This window comes from Etheostoma cragini, chromosome 4, assembly GCF_013103735.1.
Source record: "Etheostoma cragini isolate CJK2018 chromosome 4, CSU_Ecrag_1.0, whole genome shotgun sequence".
Classification (NCBI taxonomy): domain Eukaryota; kingdom Metazoa; phylum Chordata; class Actinopteri; order Perciformes; family Percidae; genus Etheostoma; species Etheostoma cragini.
Genome location: NC_048410.1, coordinates 23,396,534 through 23,418,662, shown reverse-complemented (window position 1 = coordinate 23,418,662; position 22,129 = coordinate 23,396,534). Strand labels below are relative to the sequence as shown.

The following is a 22,129-nucleotide window of genomic DNA, read 5'->3' as shown; positions in this document are numbered from 1 at the left end:
CCCCCCCCCCCCCCACCCCAATCACATACCCTTCACCATACCTAGAGATTGACATGGTGTTATGCAGTTAGAAGAAGAAATAAAAATGGCAGTGAAATAAGAAATTAAGAATTAAGAAATAAAAGTATCCCGGAATAAATAAAAGTTGTTTTTTATTAAAAAAAAACGTTGCTTTAAAAATGAAAACCTGTTTATTTATTTATTGAACTGTATATTGACTCATTTATGTATGTTAGCATTTATTTACATGTTTAAATTTCATAGGCATCTGACATTGAATAAAATGGCATTCCATATGGTGTTGCTACTATTTCCACCTCTACCTTCAGAAAGTTTACTATAATCTACTTTTAAAAGTTTGTTTCTCCTTCTTTTATGTTATTGTTGTTGTGTATTTTCACTTTTATTTTGTCAAAAAAAGAAGTCTTATTACGCGGCCGGCGCTGATTGGCTAAGCCGTGCTCCTTTGCGTGTCCCGGAAGTGAAAGCGAAGGACCGAAGGACTGATGAGTGTCTGGAGTGCAGGAACCTGTCGGTAGCGTTTGTGCCTAGCGGGGGTTTTCTGGATTAGAAAATGGACACGTTAAATAAACTGAAACAGTTTGACGCGTATCCCAAAACTCTGGAGGATTTCCGAGTGAAGACGTGGGGAGGAGCGAGCGGTGAGAGGCTCTAATTTCCCCGAGCAGCAGCAGCCATTCAGACTCCCTGGTTGCTAGCTGCTGCGGCTAGCAACAAGGAACAGAAGCATTTCTCCTCTTATTGATACTATAAATTAAACATTATCTTTATAACGCTGTGTGAGCCTAAACAGCAGCACAATTGACACATTTTACACTTACAATTAAATAATAGAGCAACATATCAACTAGGCTAGTGATAAAAATGCAAATATATACATAACCAGGAGATATATTTTGACAAGAAACATTTGTGATAGTAGCAATTTGCAGATATTTTACCCTATATTTTCTGTACATTATAATACCAGTGGAGTTGTATGTTATAGCACTTTACATTAGTTTTAACGTTACTGGTGTTAATTAGTTAGTTAGTTTGGAGGTAGGCCTATATTTAGTATAAGATAACACTAACCTGCTAACAGCACATACACAGGCTAAGAGGGAAAACAACTAGTAGTAGCAAGTATCGGTACTCTTTTTTGTTGTATTATTTATACATACTTTTACGTTACTTCAGTATTTACATTGCCTGCTATTTTCAAATCTAGTTGGGCAATATGGAGAAAATCCAATATCACGATATTTTTGACCAAATACCTCGATATCGATACCGCAACGATGTTGTATTGTCGACTATTGGTGCTTTACCAAAATATTTACACAATGTGATTTTTGATGAATAATCACCAGTAATGTGGATATTAGGACTAAGTGGGTAAAGGCAAATACTAGTACAGTTACAACCGTCTCAAAGGTTCAGAAAATGACATCACTTTACTGTAATGCAGCCTTTCAAACCATATTACGATATCCAAAATCGAGGACAATATCTAGTCTCATATCGCGATATCAATATAATATCAATATATTGCCCAGCTCAAAAATCTTCTGCATGTTCTTTTCTTGGTTATGATGCCTAGGATTTTTTTTTAAACGGTAGAAAAAGTTTTTAGGGATTTTCGTTCAAACTCTCGCTCTGTTTGAGCGAAGGATTTAAAACAACTCGTCTGATGTCTAACCTACAATCTCCCTCCGTGTCTCTGCAGTGACCATCATCAGCGGTGTCATCATGCTGATCCTGTTTGTCTCTGAGCTGCAGTACTATCTTACTAAAGAGGTCAGTTCATCCACATCACCTCATCATTTGAGATACAAATCAAATTTGACAATTAAAGGTTCCATGGCATGAATATTTGACTTAATGAGTTTTTTTTTTTTAACATTAATATGAGTTCCCCCAGCCTGCCTATGGTCCCCCCAGTGGCTAGAAAGGCTGATAGGTGTATACTGAGCCCTGGGTATCCCGCTCTGTCTTTAAGAAAATCAAAAGCTCAGATGGGCCAATCTGGAATCTTGCCCCTTGTCTGCTTTGCTTGACCAGAGAATTTGGCCCACCCATGAAAAAGAGACATCATGGCTTCCAGTATTAGGGGACCACTGAGGTCTATATAAAAGAGACTTCAGATACAGTATTAGGGGACCACTAAGGTCTATATAAAAGAGATTCAGATACGTTATTAGGGGACCACTAAGGTCTATATAAAAGAGATTCAGATACGTTATTAGGGGACCACTAAGGTCTATATAAGAGAGACTTCAGATATAGTATTAGGGGACCACTAAGGTCTATATAAAAGCATGCAGAGAGCACCATTTAATGGAACTTTTAACACAGACACAATATAACATGTGGGGCCAAAAGAAGTCCTGCATGTTGAAAATTTTCAAAGCCTCTTAAATAGAATATCCAAATTACAACATATAAACGGATGCTATTTCATCCGCTAACTACCACAGGGTAAAGCATTGAATTCAGTTTCCTCAAAAAAGCTCTGAAAAGGTTTTAACCTTAATTTGCTTAATTATAATTAACATTTTCTTCTTGCCTTGCTTAGATGGTAACATTAGTTCCCCCCACTATGCGGTTGTGGGCAGTCAGAAGGCGCTATACATCTATAAACTTATAGTGGAGTTGTGCACACTCGAGGCCTGTTATGTGGAGCAACCGCTAACTCTGCTAGCCACAGTAGCTAGGAAGCTCATTGATTAATGGGCGAATGTGTCAGTCATCATAGATTATTTTTTTCAACTGTTTACTCCATCTATTCGGTTTCTGCAGTTTATCTGGGTTTAGGTCATTTAATGCAACTTTGAGTGTGGAAAATCGGATTAAAGTTTGAATTGAGGGGTTTGAGACTACGAAATTAGTAGCAGAAATTCTAATTTACAGAATTTACTTCATTTTCTGTTGCTATGGTGCAAATAAATGTCACCAAATGGGAGATGCATTGTTTTGTCACAGATTGGCACTAAGGCTGGGCGATATGGAGAAAGTCTCAATATCATATTTTTGGACCAAATACCTCGACATTGATACCGAGACAATGTTGTGGGTTTGACTATTGGTGCTTTCACAAAATATTTACACAATGAGATTTTTGATAAATAATCATCAGTAATGTGGATGTAATGACTAAGTGGGTAAAGGCAAATAATAGAACAGTTACAGTCTGGTAAGTTCAGAAAAGGACATCACTTTACTGTAATGCTGCCTTTAAAACCAGGAAAAGACAACACTTACGCCATCTTACAAGAAGTCTAAGACGATAGTATCATATCACAAATTGATACATTGCTCAGCTCTAAAGGTCCCATATTTACAGTTAAATGTTCCCGGCATCAGTGTCAGAGATTTTTGTGTTTTGACTGAATTAAAATGAACCCCTCTGTTTCCTGCAGGTTCACCCTGAGCTGTACGTCGACACGTCGCGAGGAGACAAACTGAAAATTAACATCGACGTCATCTTCCCCCACATGCCCTGCGCCTGTAAGTAGCACCGCTGTTGCCTCGCTGGCTTAGCGACCTGCTAATAATGACACGTATTAACTGTACTCTGCCTTACTCTCTCCATTTCTTTTCATCCTCAGATCTCAGTATAGATGCGATGGATGTGGCCGGTGAGCAGCAGTTGGACGTTGAACACAATCTGTTCAAACAGCGCCTGGACAAAGACCTGAAAGCAGTCACCCTCGAGGCAGAGAAACATGGTAACCTCGAAGTTCACTCTGACATTTGACTAACTAACATTGATTGATAGCTGCTCTTTGCAGTCATTCAGGCCAAAATAAAGCTCCGTTTTAAAAGTAGGTAGTCTGTATGTAGTAGAAATATGATCCAGGAAGGTGATACATCAACGACATTAAAACACAAATGCACAGAGACAGGCAGCAACTGTTTGCTCCACTTCTGGTAAACAGCGGAGTTAGCAGAACTCTGAAAGCTACACACTGCAATGTAACCTACGGGCTCCTGCACACTGCCCGCGTGGCGTGTCAGCTGCGCAGCGTGTCCGTTTTTATTTTTGGCTCCCATGTTTACCGGTTAAAGCTTGCAGACTGCCTGTGACACGCACAAACTGCGCCGAAAACGCACACATTCTAGAAATAGGATATTTTTCATGCGACACGCTAACGTGTTGAAAGCGTTAACCAGACATAACCAAATACAAAAAGATGTTTATATGTACATTTGACACAAATACATTTAATGAATGACATTTTCTGTTGAACTCCTTTTTAAATTGTATTTCAATTGGATTCTGATTAAACAATAACACTGACTTTATTATCTCAGGAAAGGAAATTGAAATATAAAAATATAGACGGTATATCGAAATATGTGCAAACAAATGCACAAACATAAAACTACTGAAAAAAGAAAGTTAAAGAACACACTATTTTTTTCAAATTATCAATGGAAAACATACAGTGGCTTGAGGAAGTTTACATACATAATCATAAAGTTGATTTTAAAAGAGGAATAAAAAAACATCTTTTGGAAATTGATCTTAATGCCTTAACAGAGACAGTGTCTAGGAGTGCCAACCGGAAAGTTTGGGTGCACGTGTTTCCATTTGTCAACACAGTACGCCAACAGATGGCTGCAGAAGTAAAATAAACTGGAACGATTGTGTCTTGAATGTTTCAGACTGAAGGGTCAAACTAGTTCCTGATGTTGTGTTTTCTTGTGTAGACCTTGGTATGGCTGACGATGGTGAAGTGTTTGACCCCAGTTCACTGGACCCAAACAGATGTGAGAGCTGCTATGGAGCTGAGACTGAAGACCTCAAGTAAGAACACACACGCTATCCAGCCAAATACTAAAGATAATTGAATACATATTTGAAATAGATTCAATTGAAATACTGCACATCCCTTCATGCATAAACATGTGCAATCACACACAGGCTCTTGTCTTTCTCTGTAAAACCTTGTTATTTGCTTGCCTTTGCTTGCTGTGTGTGTGCAGATGCTGTAACACCTGTGATGACGTGCGGGAGGCGTACCGGCGGCGAGGCTGGGCATTCAAAAACGCCGACACCATCGAGCAGTGTAAGAGGGAGGGCTTCACGCAGAGGATGCAGGAGCAGAAGAATGAAGGCTGCCAGGTTTACGGCTTCCTGGAAGTCAACAAGGTACTCCAAGTCTTTTCTGTGAATGATTGTTAGTATCTCAAAAATATCACTTTTATCAACACAGAGCAGCGGCCTTGTTTCTGTCTGGGGGACAACCGGTGGGTTAGGAAAAATGTTCACTAAAACGTGAAGCTTTGTGAGTGAAGTGAAGATTTGAAAATGTAATGATAATGCCTTGGCCGACAGGAGGAACTTGGCTGTCAATAGTGCTTTTAGATAAAGCTGCAAAATTTAAATTTGTGATTTTGGTTTCTAAAACTAGAAATCCACAAAAAGCCTGGATTTGACCACCTTGAAGAAGGTGTACAACTCTTAGTTGTTTGTCTGCAGTGCATGTTAGAAATGGTTTAATAGTTTCTTTTTAAAGGAAAAACTTCACACAACAAATTGTAAAATATGCTTGAACTCCTTCTCAAACTGTCATTGCTTATAACAATGAAACATGCTTCACTGGGAGGAGGAAATCTGACATTTTGAGATGAAAGTAATATTTTGAGAAGCTTGTGATATGTGCAGTTGTAATTAAAGGGCATGAAGTCATAATATGACAAGAAATAGTTGAGGAGAAATATGAAATTAATGAGAATCGTATAAGAAAAAGAATATTTGGTACATATTGTATCCCTGACATTGGAATCATAATCATGTTTTTTATATGGCCCTCATACTATATTAATTGGATTTATTTATTAATTTACCCTCTCCTCTTCTTTTTGTCTCAGGTGGCTGGGAATTTCCACTTTGCTCCTGGAAAGAGTTTCCAGCAGTCTCATGTCCATGGTAAGACCGGCTGTTCATCCACTCTACTCGAAACACACTCACACAGAACCTTTCAAAGGTTTTTGAACAGCCAGTGTTAGCTTCCTGTGTTAGGCAATATCCAGAGACACTGGATATTTGTTCTATGATTACAGACCAGCACTTTCTACATGTTTCTAACATGTACAAGGTGAATACTTTTTAAAACTACCTTTTTAAAAGGTGCTCTAAGCAATGTTGGGCGACGTTACTTGTTGGCATTCAAAGACTAGCTTGCCCCTCCCTCCTCCTCATCCCTTCCCCTCCCCCTCCATTCGTTTCTTCCGCGCACCAACTATGCTAACTAACTAAGCTCACCCCACTAGAGATGTTCCGATACCAGTGTCGGTATCACCTCCGATACTTCCTAAAATGCTGAAATACTGGACATTATGCACCGATCCAATAACACAGATGAGTTATAATAAAATATGTGACACAATGGTATTGGATCAGTACTTGGTATTAGCCGACACGCAAGTTCAGGTATCAGAATTGGTATTGGGAAGCAAAACATTTGGTATTGAACCATCTCTAACCCCCACCCCCAAATCCTTCTTGTCGGTTATTGGCTGGAAAAGTGTTTGTGAAGGTTTGTTGGTGCAGGTGGGCACAGTTTGTTTATGTTGGCATTTGTAGACCCTGGGCTGTCTATAGAGACCGCCTCACACATTTTTTACTTTGTGTTCAGGGGACAGCTAGCAGATAGTGAGATGTTTTTTACAGTGTGTTCAGCGGACAAGCAGCTAGCAGATAGGGAGAAGATGTTTTTTACAGTGCGTTCAAGGGACTGCTAGCAGATAGTGAGGATATGTTTTTTATAGTGTGTTCAAGGGACAACTAGCAGACAGTGAGGAGATGTTTTTTTACAGTGTGTTCTGGGGACAGGTAGCTAGCACATAGTGAGGAGGTGTTTGCTGTATGTGACATCAAATGTTGTAGCCTAAAACAAGTGTGATATTGCTTAGAGCACCTTTTAAGGAAAACGTTTAGAGACCTGTTTGGATGTAGGACTTTGCAGTAAGCCCCTAAATAAAACAACTTCTGTCTTTATCGGAACCTTTTTCTTGGTGAAGACACACTACACAACTATAGAGAATACATTTGGCAAAGAGCTGAAGTCAGGCCCAGTAGTCCAGGGTAGTCGCACTTGAAGACATACTTGGCTGATTTACATTCAGCTCTGTGTCACGGCAGTGTGGGCTCTGTGCGCTGGTGCCACGGCGGTAAGCCAAACACTGTTCATCTGCGCATGCTGTCCACGCTAAGATGACTGACACAGAGCTGGCTTCAAATCTGCAAAGTATCCCTTTAAGTTACATTTAAAACATCTTTCTGAAGTTGAAAGTGTGATCTGATTTATTTCTTATTTCACATTTATGTACTCGTAACTAATATTTTCCAAGTTAAGAGTATTTACGAGTGCTTTGCATAACCCCACAATGCTCCAATAATTTTTGTTCAGAAACATTTGACCGCTAACTGTGTTTATCAGTTTCTGTTCATTCATCATACATCCACACCCACCACATCCATTAACAAATCATCCATTAATCCCAACTCAGGGCTGCACATAATCATTTCTGTTTGCACGTTGAGACTTTTCAGAAACTATTAAATTAGAGATTTGCCAACATGTTTTCGGTGTTTGTGCACCAAAAATGACTCAAATAAACTTGAAGGTTAGGCCTGCGCAATACATCAATATTATATCTAAATATTGTCCTGAATTTGAAGGCTAGATTACAGAAGAGTGGGAAATCTGTAGCAGGAAAAGTGAACCCTCTCCTTGATTTTATGTTTGTTGAGTACGAGAAGCAAGCGATGAGTAGGGGGAATTACAACTCTACCAAAACCCCGGCCTTAAGTCATTATATCCACACTATAGATTATTATTTATCAAAAATGTCACTCTGTAAATTTGTGTGAAATTTTTGTGAAAGCACCAATCGTCAACCCTACAATACCGCCGCAAAATCAATATATTTGATTAAACATATTGTGATGTTTAAAATTCCCTATCGTTTAATTTAGAACACCCGTTGTAGTTGAATCATGAGGATGTGGGTGTAGGACACAGTATTGGAGTGTGCAGCCCTTGATGGGTTACTTGTGTTGTTGGATACATTTTCAAATGTGTCCATTAAATGTACAAATCTTATTACCTCACCAGTTGATCCAGTACAAATTATTGCAAATATTTTGAGGCTGATGTCTGAGTTGATTTAAGTTCAAAGATCAAAACCCGACTCGTCAGTGTGCGAGTCAAAAGTTCTTCAAATCAGGACGAACGCTTCTTAAATACGCAGCAGCAACCCTCGCTTATTTTTTCACCGTTTAAGGAATAATGCAATTGATCTTCTGTTTTCTGAAGGTTTTCACTGGAAAATGAAGTTGGCCTTGGTCTTTGGTTCTATAAAATATTTCATATATTCTGCAGGCAAAGAATATTTGTTTCAATTTTTTTACAAAATAATCTTAGTTTAAGGTCCACAAGCCCTCCAAAATAGGGAGGTTGAAGCTGCATCTTACGGTATTCATCAGAGAATGGAGTGTAATTTGGTTTCAAAATAAAACTAAGAATACAAAGATGACTTCAATTGGGAGAGGAATGCATGTTGCATCATGACATGTCATTCTTCTCTTTTTTTCTTCTTCTTCACAGTAGAGTTTAACTGGTACACAGTTTCTAAAGCTGATCCCATAGCTATCGAATTCATGCTATATTTTCTTATGTGTAAATTTAACAATTTGAATTTGAGGTCAGTGTTTTCCTGTCTGTAGGGAAAAAGCTTCAGAAACATGTCATAGTTGTGCAGGGGCTTTAGTTTTTGATTACAACCAAACTGATGACATAATTTTGCAGAAGCTGACAAATAAAATCAGTTTCTTTTATTATATCTGCTCTGACTGGTAGATTATTTTGTTAATGCAAAAGCCATTATCACCTGTTGCATCAACAAACACGTGATTATGTGTCGGTCGAACTCTAAAAAAAGCAACATTTCCCCTACATTGTTTTCCTTTCCTCAACATTTGTGGTTTCCTTCATTTGTTTCTTCCTTTACTGTTTGCCGACATCTGCTCTGCCATCACCGTGTCCACCTTGGTCTTAGTTATTAGCTTGACTGAACTGTCCTGTTTTGTCTTGTTTTGCCTGTCTGCACTACGCACATTTAACCAGAGAAGGAAAATAACAGTCGCCAGCCATCAAATGCTCAGATGAATCTTCTCTACCAGCCACTTCAGCAAGAGATAATCTGGACAAAACACTAGTTGGCTACTAAAATGGAGATTATGGCCACCAAATTTGATAATTCTTCAATCAATCAATCAAGCATCAATCAAAAATAGTGTGCTGTGATGCAAACCTGCATTGTTGATAAAATAATGCAAGTGGCGCTGCTAGTTTCCAACCCTGAACACAACTGCATCGTCTGATCCGGCTCTGCGACGTGAGCTGAATTAATCAGGTTGAATGTATGTAATTCATCTTGTTTGGTGTTGTTTTTGAATGCTTAGCAGCAGAAACAAGAGACAAGAATCACATGTGCTAAGGATTTGACTTTAAATGAGGCTGCGGCTGAAATAAATCGGCCTCAACCTCATTCTGGTCCCAAACTCCCTTTTAGTCCGGACTGACTTTAGAGTGGTAAATGCTGCGTCATGTGTTTGGGGCTGCACGACCACCCTGACAGAAGTTATGAAAAAATCTTTTTTTCAAAGCTTCTTTTCTTTGGCTCTGGAAAGAAAAAGAAAATGTAACCCTTTCCAATTCCCATTCTCCTGTTATGTAAATCAATTCGTACATTGGAGTTGAGCTTTTAATACTTTAAAATTAACCACATCCCGAGCACAAAAGCCTGAAGTAAGTTTTTAAAGCAGTGTCCTCATGTGTCAATAACTTGACTTAAATTGTAAAAACAGTAGGGCACATAAAAAATATAAAGGTTTTGTCAGTGTCGTGCAGTCCCTACTGGCGCCGTCCTACACATTAATATAACATGGTTTGTTGTCTACCTGCATCATCATAGTGACTCTTCTCTCTTCTTTCTGCAGTGCACGCTGTGGAAAGTAAGTCCATCTTTATTTGCAGTTTTAAAGTCTTATAAAGATCTAAAAACTACCTCATTCCTGTATAGTAATCTGTTTATTGATATATGGGAAAGTATACAATTTTGTAATATAAAGTAAAAAACAACAGTTCAAAAAATATTAAATTTAAGTAACAAGGTTGGTACAGGTTGTTGAGACAGAACATTAAAGCATTTATCATGTTCTAGTAGAAACCCCAAATACAAGTACTCTTATGAACCTAAAAATAAGCTTACGTGGCCTTTACATTTTTTTTTTAATGTAACATTTAGATATAATTTTTAATTTGGGGAAATGTCAATTTACACTCTGGTATTACACACAGGCCTGAAATACACACATGCTCAGGACCTATTCATGCACTAATGGAGAGATGTCAGTGAGTGGGCTGCCAGTGCTGGACCAGCGCCCTGAGTGGCTGAGGGGGGTTTGGTGCCTTGCTCAAGAGCACCTTAGCAGAGGGTGAACTGGCATCTCTCCAGTTACCAGTCCACACTCCATAATTTGGTCCGCATGGGGACTTGAACCACCCCAGCTCCAAACGGACTTAGCTCCTGCCACCCCTCTAAATAATACAGTAGTTAGTATCCCACATATGGCTAAATACTAATTCTCAATACACACTACATGTTGAATCAGTAAATATTGGAATATCAGCATTTGATTGGGCAAAGGAATGACATTGTCAAAGGGCTGAAAGAAGCTGACTCTTTCCACTTAGACATAACGGTGACACTGAAGAGCAACTTTTCTGAACCTTTAGTGGTGTCACGAAGTTTGGTCACCACAACTGTAGTTATTTGGCAAACAAATCCACTGTGTTTCAGTTAGGAGCCTTGTTTACTCTTCACCTTCTTTACAGACTAGTTTTATCGTGATGAGAATGAAAATGTCCTTTGTGCGAGGAAACTTTGTTATTATGTATATGCTTTCCAGCATGTCAACATGCCAGCAATAAAGCTGCTGTAAACTTGTGTTAATATTCCAACGTCTTTAGCAGACCTGTGGATGGGCACTTACTGACTAAAGTCTAACATCACGTTATACATATTCAGTCTGACATAAAGTCTGATCTTTTTACATATATAGAACATATTAGAACATTCAAGTCTGGTCATGTTTGTGCATTGTGAAGTTGCAGCCAATCACATTTTAGGCACAGGGAGAAGGGAAAACTTCACAACACCACCCACTCCTTAAAAAGGAATTCCAATGTTTCAAACCCAATACTACATGAATGTATATTATTACAAGGCACATTTGAGGGAGGCCCTAGCCTCAGCACCCTGAGACCAGACGGGACGTGCTACTCGGATGTCAACTGTATCTATAAACTAATCAAGATGGGCAGTGATCAACCACACACTAACCAATAACTCCTCTTCACACTGCATCTGTTCTTAATGTGTATTTGAAGTATTGGTAATGAACATTTTAACAAATAAGTGATGTGCTTTTTGTGTTTTCAGTTCATGACCTACAGAGTTTTGGCTTAGACAACGTAAGTTACTCAGATGACACTTTCTTTAATGTTTAAAGTTTTTGCAACCACTATTTTTTTGTAGTAGTCTATTGTACAGATTTGAATATTTTCTTTCCCTTAAAGAGGATTTGTATAACTTTAGAAAAAAATCATGACCAAAACTCCAAACCAAGTTGACTAATATTCTAAATTGTCCATAGTAATACTATATTAAAGAGTTAACGACAGCCTTGGTTAATGATACTGTATTGGGAAATGGCTATAGAGGTGACAAACTGTTGCGTTTGAAGTTCTGATACTATGATTGGTCTTGAAGCCACGAAGCTGGGTATGAAGAAATTTTTCTAGAAAAACCAGCTTGCTGCTAATTACTGTAAAAGGTTGTTAAAGTCTTGCCAACTTCTCATCTTTCTGCCATCCTTCAGATAAACATGACCCATCTAATAAAACACCTGTCGTTTGGTAAAGATTACCCCGGCATCGTTAACCCTCTGGACGAGACGGACGTCACAGCGTCACAAGGTCAGTATTTCGCGCTTTCACCGTTTTCAATATGATGCTGTCAGGAATAGCACTATATGTGTGGACTTCAATGCACTACCCACAAATAACTGAGGAGCAAGGAAGGGCGTTTATAACCAGTGATGTAACAGGGTCCCTAACAATCAATGCACAGAAGTAGTTACTGGTTTGGCTTCTGGCTGAATTTACCTGCTCGGAGTTGAACCTAAAAAGAATAAAAGCCCACCTTGGTTTCACTCAACCACTCTGACCCTCAGGATGGGAGAGTGAGCTTCTTTCTTTAACTGCGTTGTGCACCAAATCAGGGAGACGGTACACAGAATCAGAGGCCCGTACTAATAAGCCAGATCTGGCGTCGACAACGTAACATCAGGTTTAACCCAGGGTTTTGCGTATCAAGACTGAATCAATTATTACCGGGTTAAATCGCCATGGTAACTTATGAACACCTGAGACAACGAGACTCATTCTCATGAAAGTTAAAACATTTAAAGAGTGACGACCCTGATCGGTATTTTCATGAAAATAAGGATTTTCAGCGGAGGGGATTACGTATAGGCCATTTGTCGGCTTCTTGAGTTATGTGTTGCCAATGTGCACGTCTGTTTGAATCATTTTTTATATATTTATTCTCCTTTGCTCTCACAATTGCTTACCACCGCCAGGACTGTATTGCCTGTAAAACAGTGTCTGTACTCCTTATATTTATGTAGAATTATAGTTTGCTCTTATGTCAAATATGCCGCTGTGCAAACACTTCTTTTAGGCGAATGAGCGTCGCTGGATTGGGAAACCCTGGGTTGATTGAATTAGTTGTTAAGCGCAGTTGTTAGGTGAAGCATGGTAACAAATAAATCCAGGGCATGTTGAACTTGTGTCGTAGTACAGGCTTCTGGGGTCTGCAACCTTAGGCACGTGTGCCACCATTGGCAATCCACATGCCAGATGACCTCCTTCACCCATTGGTGGGAGCACAGCCTGGCTTCCCCCCCCATCCACATTATGTAGAGACCTGCCTCTGCTTGGCTAGTACTTGTTGCCTGCTTCACAGAATGCAGCAAGAAGGAGAAATAACACTGCCTGAGCAGGCTATGTAGATGATGGCAGGCTTAATGTTGATATAGCACACTGATTATCAAATACATAAAAAAAAGGTTGCCAAACCCTGCAAAGGATAACTACTTTACAAAGTGTGCTGCGTCTGCAGGTGGAATTTTCCTTTAAAATTAATCAGCAGTTTTACGTCTGTCACTCTGGGCAGGACGTTGGCAGCTTCAGAAAGTGTAACACATCCACTCTGAGAACCATTTGTCATCTGAACTTTTATTGACAAAACTAGACGGTTTGTTACGAGTGTGACGCCATTGAGCAGACAGAGAGCTGTACTTGTAGTTACTGGAAAAGTCCCATAGTTGTATAGTTGTGGAGGAGATTGTTCCTCCTCAGCAGCGGATGCCCATACCGATGGACATAAAGGTGCCGAACGTCCCCCCGCTCTGCATCATGGTCTTCCCCACTCCTCCCATGAGCTCCCTGCCACGCATTCCAATCCTTGAGACAGAAGAGAGAGAGAGTTTGATTTTATTAAGTGTCAACTGAAATGTTTCTTGCTTCACTTCCTTTTCTTTGCATTTAACATTGTTTATAGACATTACTCAGAATTGTACAGAACACACACAAAACTTCCACCACTGGCTGTAATACAGCTGATACTTGATGAGGATTATATTTGGAAGGTCTTAAGGCTCTGAGACAACAACCCAATCATCAGCCACTGGACAGTCTGGCGAGGTCGCTGACTAGAGTCTGTTTGGTGTGTTCTGTGCCGCGTCAGTCGGAGGAGCCATCTGAGGCACTTTTTGAGAGACGGGAGCAGACTGCCTTTCTTCCGTTGGCCGGCTGTCAGATTGGTGTATCAGAGCATTTAGGAAACAGACAAATACTCCTGAAAGAATCAAACCTCCCAACCACACCAGGTCTTACACTCAGGGAAAGGTCAGATTATATGCTCCTGGACAACTGGTCTTAATAAACACCAAGTCCACATTTTCAGATTCACCACATACACAGTTGCCGTTTCTTTAAAGAACCAAATAGTTTGGGTGCCGAGTTACCTGAGACAGGAGAAAGTGCCAAACATGGCACCAGCGGCCATTCCCACGGCAAACCCCATCATGAAGCCCATCTTGACCCTGTCAAAACAGCTGGGTTGGGTCTGGCCATACGGACCTACAGCCACTGGCATCTGGAGAGGAAAGACGGCGATAAGATAGGCTAGAGATGAGATGGATGGATTAGTAGTTAACATGCGTACTCAGATACGGATCAGGTCTGAAGGTTCTGAGCCCAGCCCTGTGATTTAATTATGAATGCAATCACTAGAAGACACAGAAATGCCTCAAAGTAGTAATTCATGTTGTTTCTGGAGCACTCACACCCCACTCCCCAGTTGGAATGAGAGTATGCTTTCCTAAAGCACCTACAATAAGTTAGCCTATACCTTTTCCAGCTTTGAGCTGCTTTTAATGCCTTTGTCTGTTTCAATGAATTAACCACACACTCAAATCAAGCATTTTTTTTTTAAAGAAATGTTTTTTTTAAAGAAGTTCATATTTTAGCGTTTGACCTTTGTAGTCTCTAGCTTGCTACTAGTCAGTTATTTTACTACCTAATGAGTCTTTAAAGGTTACCAAGCTGACAGTCCTAACTAGCTACTAGCGTTGCCTTAACTAAAGACAACTAACGCTAGTTAAGCTACTGGTTAATGATTAAGTTGTGTTGCTAAGGCTGTAACCTTAAGTTTATCAGTGGTAACGTTATTGCATTAACGTTAGCGAGCAGACCGACTAACCAGCGGCTCTTTACCATATACTGTATATTTATTAACAGTCTATGGTCTTTACGTGGTAACAACACATAAACATGACGTCATTTCGTGAAATTCATATCATTCCAAGTGACTGGTTTTGATGCATGTTAACTAACAGGCTAACGTGACCCGTGGCCTAGACAGATAAACACGGCACGTTTACACCGATAACGTGTCTTTCTGATCAACACCTTGTGGAAGATTCGTCTGAAATCGACCTTACCTTGAACTATGTGTTTAAAAGAAACTTGGTCGTGTGGTTCCTAACTGGAGGATTGTCGTAGTTTGGAGCGCAGCTGCGTTTAAATGCCTTTCTAGTAGACCTCCATAACCGGATAGAGGAAGGAGAGAAGGAAGGAGGAGACAGATGAAGAGGGGAAATAAGATGGAGGCCAAAAAGAAACAGTGCCAACCTGTGGTTGATTTTATTTCTGCTATTGTTTTGATTTGAAGTATTTACTGCATTCAAGAGCAAGTGGTGGAAAAAGTACTCACATCCTTTTATAAAGGTAGGAATACATAGTCTAAAATATGTCATAACAAGTAAAAGTCCTGAAATCATAGTTACTTGTATTATCAGAAAAATGTCATAATGCATAATGACATCTTTCACCCTGTTATATTATTGTAGAATATTATAATATTCTGTTTTAAACACAAAGACCAATCTAACGTTGTCATTTGTCAATTTTGAGCAAAGATGTATGCGTGTGTGTGTGTGTGTGTGTGTGTGTGTGTGTGTGTGTGTGTGTGTGTGTGTGTGTGTGTGTGTGTGTGTGTGTGTGTGTGTGTGTGTGTGTGTGTGTGTATGTATGTATGTGTATATATATATATATATATATATATATACTTTCATGTAAAAAGTAACTATAGCTGTCAAATGAGTAAATGTAGTAGAAGTACCAGAAAATGGAAACTCTGTACTTATTCAAGTAAAGTACAAGTATGTCAACATTGTACTTAAGTACAGTCATTGAGTTAGAGTACACAGTTCATTTCTACCACTGACTTTCTCAGCCCACTTTTCCAAATCAAACATACGTACGTTAAGTTAACCCAGACCAAAGTCTTTTCTCCTGTTGAAAGAGAGCTTTGATCAGATAGCGGTTGATCCTAAGACAATGCCACAGCTCTTCTGTTTTATTAGAGTAGAATGAACTGGAAGAGAATATAATGCAATTTATGCTGTTTTTACACACATCACTGCTGTAATAACCCTCATATTCAACTTCTTACATTCTGGTCTGATAATTGTTTGCTCTGTAATGTATGATAATACCCATTGCTCTAAAGTGGTTTCTTTATTTAATGCTGTTTCATCTTAGCCTACCCTTTTGATTGATTTTGATTAATCAGAGATGAGTACCAATCATGTTGATCTCCATTGTCTTCTCTGTGTATTTTAGTTTTAACAAGGATGCCCTTTCTCTCCCCATAGCATCAATGATGTACCAGTATTTTGTGAAAATTGTTCCTACCATTTACGTGAAAACTGATGGAGAGGTGAGTTAATTTCCCATCTGTTCACTAAAATTCCTCTTACATTCAAAGCCTTATCAAACCAAGGAAAACAACTAGATTGGTTAGCTCAGAGATGTTAAAGCAACACATCAAGAAAGAAAGCATTTCAAGAAGATTTCAAAAAGTGCATTTAATTGTTTTAGGAACAGTTGGTGCTGAACAGAACACTTTTGCATCCTTTTCTTTTCGTAACGTTATCTTTAGTAGGTTCCTTAGCATTTAGATGAGACTTAAAAAAACATGTTTTTCACCATAAACATTCATTTTTCTTTTCTAATGTGTTTGGCTTTCCCCATCTAATCTAATGTTTAATTGAATTTACCAGGCTAAATTTAACCTCATCACCCTAAAACAGTGTTGCTTTGTCGTTTTGTGTTTCCAGGTGGTAAAAACAAACCAGTTCTCGGTCACCCGGCACGAGAAAGTGGCCAACGGGCTAATAGGAGACCAGGGGCTGCCGGGCGTCTTTGTTTTATATGAGCTGTCACCCATGATGGTTAAATTCACAGAGAAACAAAGGTAAGAGACAGTGCTGTCACATAATCCACAATGCAAACATCGATCCAGTTATCTACAGCACCATTTATCTAACACATAACATACACACAATAAATAGAATAGAGTAAAAGGAGTATATTGCACACTCATAAATAAATAGATAAAACTACTTCCCGTTACTAAACATATATTGCTTCAGTCGTACCCCTCCCTACATCTTATTTAATTTGGTAGTAGCCATAGGAATGAATAGGTTTTTTGTTTGCGACTGGTGAGTCTTTAGCTTTTGGCCGTGTTGAACTTTTAGCGTGTAAATCACAAACCAAGTGCCAATTAGACCGCTGGTGTTGACACTAGACTGGCACGAGACCCTAATGCTTTTTTAAAGGAACACGCCGCCTTATTGGGACTTTAGCTTCTTCACCTTTACCCCTAGAGTTAGACAAGTCGATACATACTCTTTTTATCTCTGTGCATGCTTTAACTCTGTCTGACGCCCCCAGCATTAGTTAGCCTAGCAAAGATACTGGTAGTAACCGGCTCCAACTAGCCTACTTCTCCCAAGAAGTGACAAAATAATGCAGACATGTTCCTATTTACATGTTGTGATTCGTATAGTCACAGGGTGTGCAACTAACAAGTTCACATGAGACACAGCCATATTTTAACCGCATACTAACTGGGAACTACCGCATATTCTCAGAAAGGCCCCAAAATAATCTTTAAAAAAAACGTAATTTTGTACAACCTATATGATCGTTGCATTGTGATAGGATTCCACTGAGAGTGAATACACAATATCAAACTATCACCCAGCTCTAATTGCAAATGGATGTCATGTTGCTGAGCTTTGTTCGAACTCTCACAATACATTTTTACAAACTAGTTGTTGTCAAGGACTAAATGTCTATAAATGGGCGCCCGCTCGACCAACTGAGCCATCTGGGTGCTCAGTATTTTAATTTTAATTGACATGCTCAGTTTCGGTCTTCGCCGCAAATCTATGGGACTTGTTTTATAGATTATTTGATACCTCCACAAAGGAGGTAATGATCAGCTCGGTGTGTTTGGTGGTTTGTCTGTCTTGTCAGCAGGGTAACAGAAATAAACGTCCGGCCAGAGTCTCATGAAACTTGCTCAAAGGATGTAGCATGGCCCACCGAAAACCAATTTACATTTTGGAGTGTACCTGAATCACGGGGCGGATACACAAATCTTTTATCCACTTTCTTTAACAATTTATAAAATAGGGCATTTGTGCTACCTTTGTGTGGTGTCTGAATAGTTGGAAAAACAAGTTCATGACTGGGAAATTTCACACTGCACCTTGGTCTGCAGTCTCCAAGTGTCCTTCTAGTTTAGGTTTTGTGCTGAAATTTAAATCAAATAAAAAATAAAAACACTATTAACAAGATGCAAGACATGGAGGTTTTCCCATTCCATGTTATGGTTCCACTGGTTAGAAAATAAGGTGCGTTTTAGGTTTGAATGCTCACTGAGTGTCTGTTTGATATTATTGCTTTCAGTGTCTTAAATCTACGGCCTAAACTAGCTTTAGTTAGGATTTTGGAACAAACAGATGCCAAATGAAGAAATGCAACAATAGCATTAAGAACGCAATTTTAAAGGGGAAAGAGTTTTAAGGGACCTTTTTAAAGGCAATGTCATAGTACAAGAAGTCAACTTAAATTCCACATATTTAATAAGGAAGCGCAGTTATAACAATAAAATAAGAATGTGTGCTTCTTTTTCTTTATTGTTGAGTCAATATCCTCTCTTTCTTTCTGTTCAGATCATTCACACACTTCCTAACAGGAGTTTGTGCCATTATTGGAGGTGTATTTACAGGTCAGTCCCTCCATTAAATCACGTCATTTGATGCTGTGTGTTACCTGATAATATACAGAAGACTAAAATGTGGATATGAATAGAAATTTTACATGAGGTGGATGAAACCTGACTCTCTTTTTCTTTGGTTTCTCCTGTTTCCTGTCTGCTGGACTCCTGCAGTGGCCGGTCTGATCGACTCGTTCATCTATCACTCAGCTCGGGTCATCCAGAAGAAGATAGAGCTGGGCAAGGCTTCCTAACAGCACCCCCCCACCCCCCTACTGGCCTCCATGGTGCAAAACAGACCAAGACCCGGATGCAGAAAGAAGAGGACAGACAGACAGACAGACAGACGGACAGACAGAGGGAGCAGTTTGGAAAGTTTCATTTTTTTTCTCCTGTCACATTGAGTGAGAAATGCAGAAAGAGAGACACAGAGGTTTTAAATTGGCCACGTTTTTAATTCCTCTGTCTCTCTTTTTGTTCTGGAAAAGAACAGGGGAGGAAACTCATGGTCCTTTTTGAATTTTGCTCTCTGGTAAATTAAATGCCAACAGGACAGAGTCAGAATCAGACAGCTATGGCGACGTTTTGTGATTGAACTCGAGCAGAAAGGAGGATGCCTCATCTGCCTCCAGGTGCTTCTTCCTGGAAAAAGGGGAACTTCCTTCCCTCGCTACTGTACACTGAATGTTCACGAGACGATCTGTGGTCGATCCTTTGTGCCAGAGGGGTGAGGGTGAGAGGGCACGAAGAATTTTTAAAGGAATAAATCACCCAACATTTTTACTTTTCTTATCAGTTTCTCATCCCTATCAACCTGATCTGCCTGAGGGGAAAATGTTAGTGCGCACATTTCTTTTAACTGAATCAAAGACGGACATAGATAATGTTTTCTCAAAAGTACAAGAAAGTTAGTGTGTGATCTCAGTGTAATACATTTATTGAGATCAGAAATAGGATTCAAGGATAAATCGGCTTATATTTTGTCCACAAATCCCATGAAAAGACCAAATTCAACTATGAACTGTTACCAATAAGAATGATTGTGTGTGTACGCAAAGCCTAATATATCTTCTTCCTCTGTGCCATAGAGCTTAATTGTTGTCCAAATACTATTAAAACACATCAGTGAGCAACACTGTTGCACTGGGTGACATGTTTCTTCATCACCATGAACACACACGCTGCAGTTTATTTCTCTCAACCCCACATGCACTGTCCTGCTGCCACATATTCTCACTAGAGCACCGAATGTGGATTAGTCCGCTGCTGAAAATAGTCCCCAACAAATGCACTATTTATCCTGTTTAATGTTTGCTACAGTGACCAATTTTTTTGGGGGGGGAAATCCAGAGCCTTCAAAAAAAGTCTTCAGTAGTAACCAATGGTCTTGGGTCTGAGAGCCACAGACAGGTTAGGGATATCAGAAAGTAATGAGACAGACTGACACATTGTTGGTTTTGGACTTTTCATGGGATTTGTTGGTGTTAAAAAAAACAAGAAGAATATCGCCTGGCTTCTCCTTTAAGTTCTCTCCACAGAGTTGTCAGGAATTTGGGGTTTATAGTAATAAGCACGAAGATTTTCATATAAATAAATGTCTATTAAGTCACTATCTATTGCCAAATGAGGTAACACGATGGTGATTGAGCAGTATTACGGCTGTCAAACAGTGGAATTGCAACTCCAGCCCATTACGTGATGCCCTCGGGCCCAAAATACTTTTCCTATAGACCTACTTAGAAAGACACTTCTGTAAATCCGTGTATACATTATTTTAGGCCACCCCACAAGAAAATACAAAACATTATGGGTGACGTGTTACCTTAAAGATAAGCTGATTTTCTTTTGAAACAGGTAAAAAAAATGACACACACTATACAGGCAGATGTCTGTCCTCACTTAAATTAAAACCACTATGTGTAGGATTTTGTACATTTGTAAAAAAAGAAAAGAAAAAAAAAATAGTCTGCTCATCTGTGGCGCTGTGTTGGATGTGTTGGGGTGCATGTTGGTCCATCCTGATAATTGGACTAAATTTTGTTCACTTCGTTATTCACCCTGGCATTGTGACATAAATCATACAAGCAGACTGATCTCATGAAATGGCGTATTTATGACATACCAATTCGTATGCCATTATTTGTGTGTTATCAAGAAACATCCTTGCTTTTTAGTTTGTACATCAACGCCGTTTGGCCTCCATCGACTTACATTACAATGTGATAGCGCGTGAATTTACGGCGTAGCGAGTAGTATGAAAGCCGAAAATCTGCGTAGCGGTAAAACACAGGACTTTCACCCGGGAAACCGGGGTTTGTGTCACGTTTCCTAAACTCAACTGTCGCTGTCTTTTACAATTTTTTTTTTTTTTTTGTTTTACTAAAGCCCACCTGGTTCTTCTTTTGCTAAACCCAACCTGCGTGTCACATTTTCTAAACTCACATTCTCTCGATAACACACCAACTAGCAAATAGCTCAAAATGCGTACAGATAACACAAAAGTGGGCATGTATGTTTACACAAAGTCATGATGTCATGTTGATGCAAGTCTAGCTGGTCAACACAACTTTGGACTGACTTCCACTCGATGCAGACCGTTGGGTAACACCTGTGTTTGACTTCAGCGTGGCGTTTGACCTGCAGTCCAGCAGCCGGTTGAGGCACAGCACATGTACTATAACACGCTGTGAAACCCTGAAGAACCCGTTGACCTTTTCAGTCAACACAAAGCTGTGGCAGGGGTTGCTGGGAGTAGTTAACTTGACATTTATCGTGATCATCAAATAGATATGTCATTGAGTTGTGTGTGTGTAAGGGTTAAGGTGTTTTTGTACCATGTTTTCTGTTGTTGTCCTTTTATAGACTGTGGAAGGAAGCGTTCCCCGGTCCTAAACCCAATGACCTCGATTGGCTCGGTTGTGATCCTAACCAGACACCGTCAATGAGCTCAAGTGAAAAAAAAAAAAAAAATGTATGCACTGATTCAGAGGTCTGAGACCATAATGGATAATGTGTGTCTGCGTTTCTAACACTTACACATAGTGGCTTTAAAAACGTGAGACCAATTTTAAGACTGGATAAATGACAAAATGACTTGCATAATGAGAAGTTGAGATTCAGGTCATGGTTGACCTGCCGTGGGAATGGAGCCAGGTATTTTAAAAGCCAAACAGTCCTTTTTGTTCAGTGTTTAAGTGGCAGTCAAGGTAACACCAATGAGCCATAGCCAAAACTTGCAGCATGTGGCTCATGGTGCATTCCATGTACCTCGGAACTCTGAAGCCGGAGCTGGGAATAACGTTGCACCCGGGTTGAATGCATCCCATTTAACACGTTGGATTTCATTGTG

General features: G+C 39.5%; 2 protein-coding genes across 4 annotated transcripts; one reads left to right on the top strand and one right to left on the bottom strand.

Annotated features, from left to right (window-relative positions):
* The first annotated feature begins 464 nt into the window (after positions 1 to 464).
* On the top strand, positions 465 to 21,829 carry ergic3 (ERGIC and golgi 3). 2 transcript variants are annotated; one of them, XM_034870066.1, is made up of 14 exons: positions 465 to 662; positions 1,730 to 1,800; positions 3,423 to 3,510; positions 3,612 to 3,731; positions 4,717 to 4,813; positions 4,993 to 5,158; positions 5,881 to 5,938; positions 10,016 to 10,030; positions 11,521 to 11,552; positions 11,960 to 12,056; positions 16,364 to 16,428; positions 16,829 to 16,965; positions 18,737 to 18,792; positions 18,955 to 21,829. In XM_034870066.1, the coding sequence occupies exons 1-14, from the start codon at positions 575 to 577 to the stop codon at positions 19,032 to 19,034; spliced, it is 1,170 nt and encodes a 389-aa protein (XP_034725957.1). In that variant the 5' UTR covers positions 465 to 574; the 3' UTR covers positions 19,035 to 21,829. The 2 variants fall into 2 exon arrangements, with proteins under 2 accessions (XP_034725957.1, XP_034725958.1); XM_034870067.1 differs by lacking the exon at positions 10,016 to 10,030.
* romo1 (reactive oxygen species modulator 1) lies at positions 13,360 to 15,352 on the bottom strand. Of its 2 annotated transcripts, none has more exons than XM_034870068.1 (3): positions 15,149 to 15,352; positions 14,171 to 14,301; positions 13,360 to 13,607 (listed from the first exon to the last, which is right to left on the bottom strand). In XM_034870068.1, exons 2-3 carry the CDS (start codon positions 14,299 to 14,301, stop codon positions 13,499 to 13,501), a joined length of 240 nt encoding a protein of 79 aa, XP_034725959.1. In that variant the 5' UTR covers positions 15,149 to 15,352; the 3' UTR covers positions 13,360 to 13,498. The 2 variants fall into 2 exon arrangements, with proteins under 2 accessions (XP_034725959.1, XP_034725961.1); XM_034870070.1 differs by having other exon boundaries at positions 15,144 to 15,286.
* Positions 21,830 to 22,129: the final 300 nt, after the last annotated feature.

Coding starts and splice junctions, on each gene's coding strand:
- ergic3 (XM_034870066.1), top strand. CDS start 575: ATGGACACGTTAAATAAACTGAAACAGTTTGACGCGTATCCCAAAACT. Junction 11,553..11,959: donor AGAGTTTTGGCTTAGACAAC/GTAAGTTACTCA, acceptor GCCATCCTTCAG/ATAAACATGACCCATCTAAT. Junction 12,057..16,363: donor GGACGTCACAGCGTCACAAG/GTCAGTATTTCG, acceptor CTCTCCCCATAG/CATCAATGATGTACCAGTAT.
- romo1 (XM_034870068.1), bottom strand. CDS start 14,301: ATGCCAGTGGCTGTAGGTCCGTATGGCCAGACCCAACCCAGCTGTTTT. Junction 13,608..14,170: donor GGCACTTTCTCCTGTCTCAG/GTAACTCGGCAC, acceptor TTCTGTCTCAAG/GATTGGAATGCGTGGCAGGG.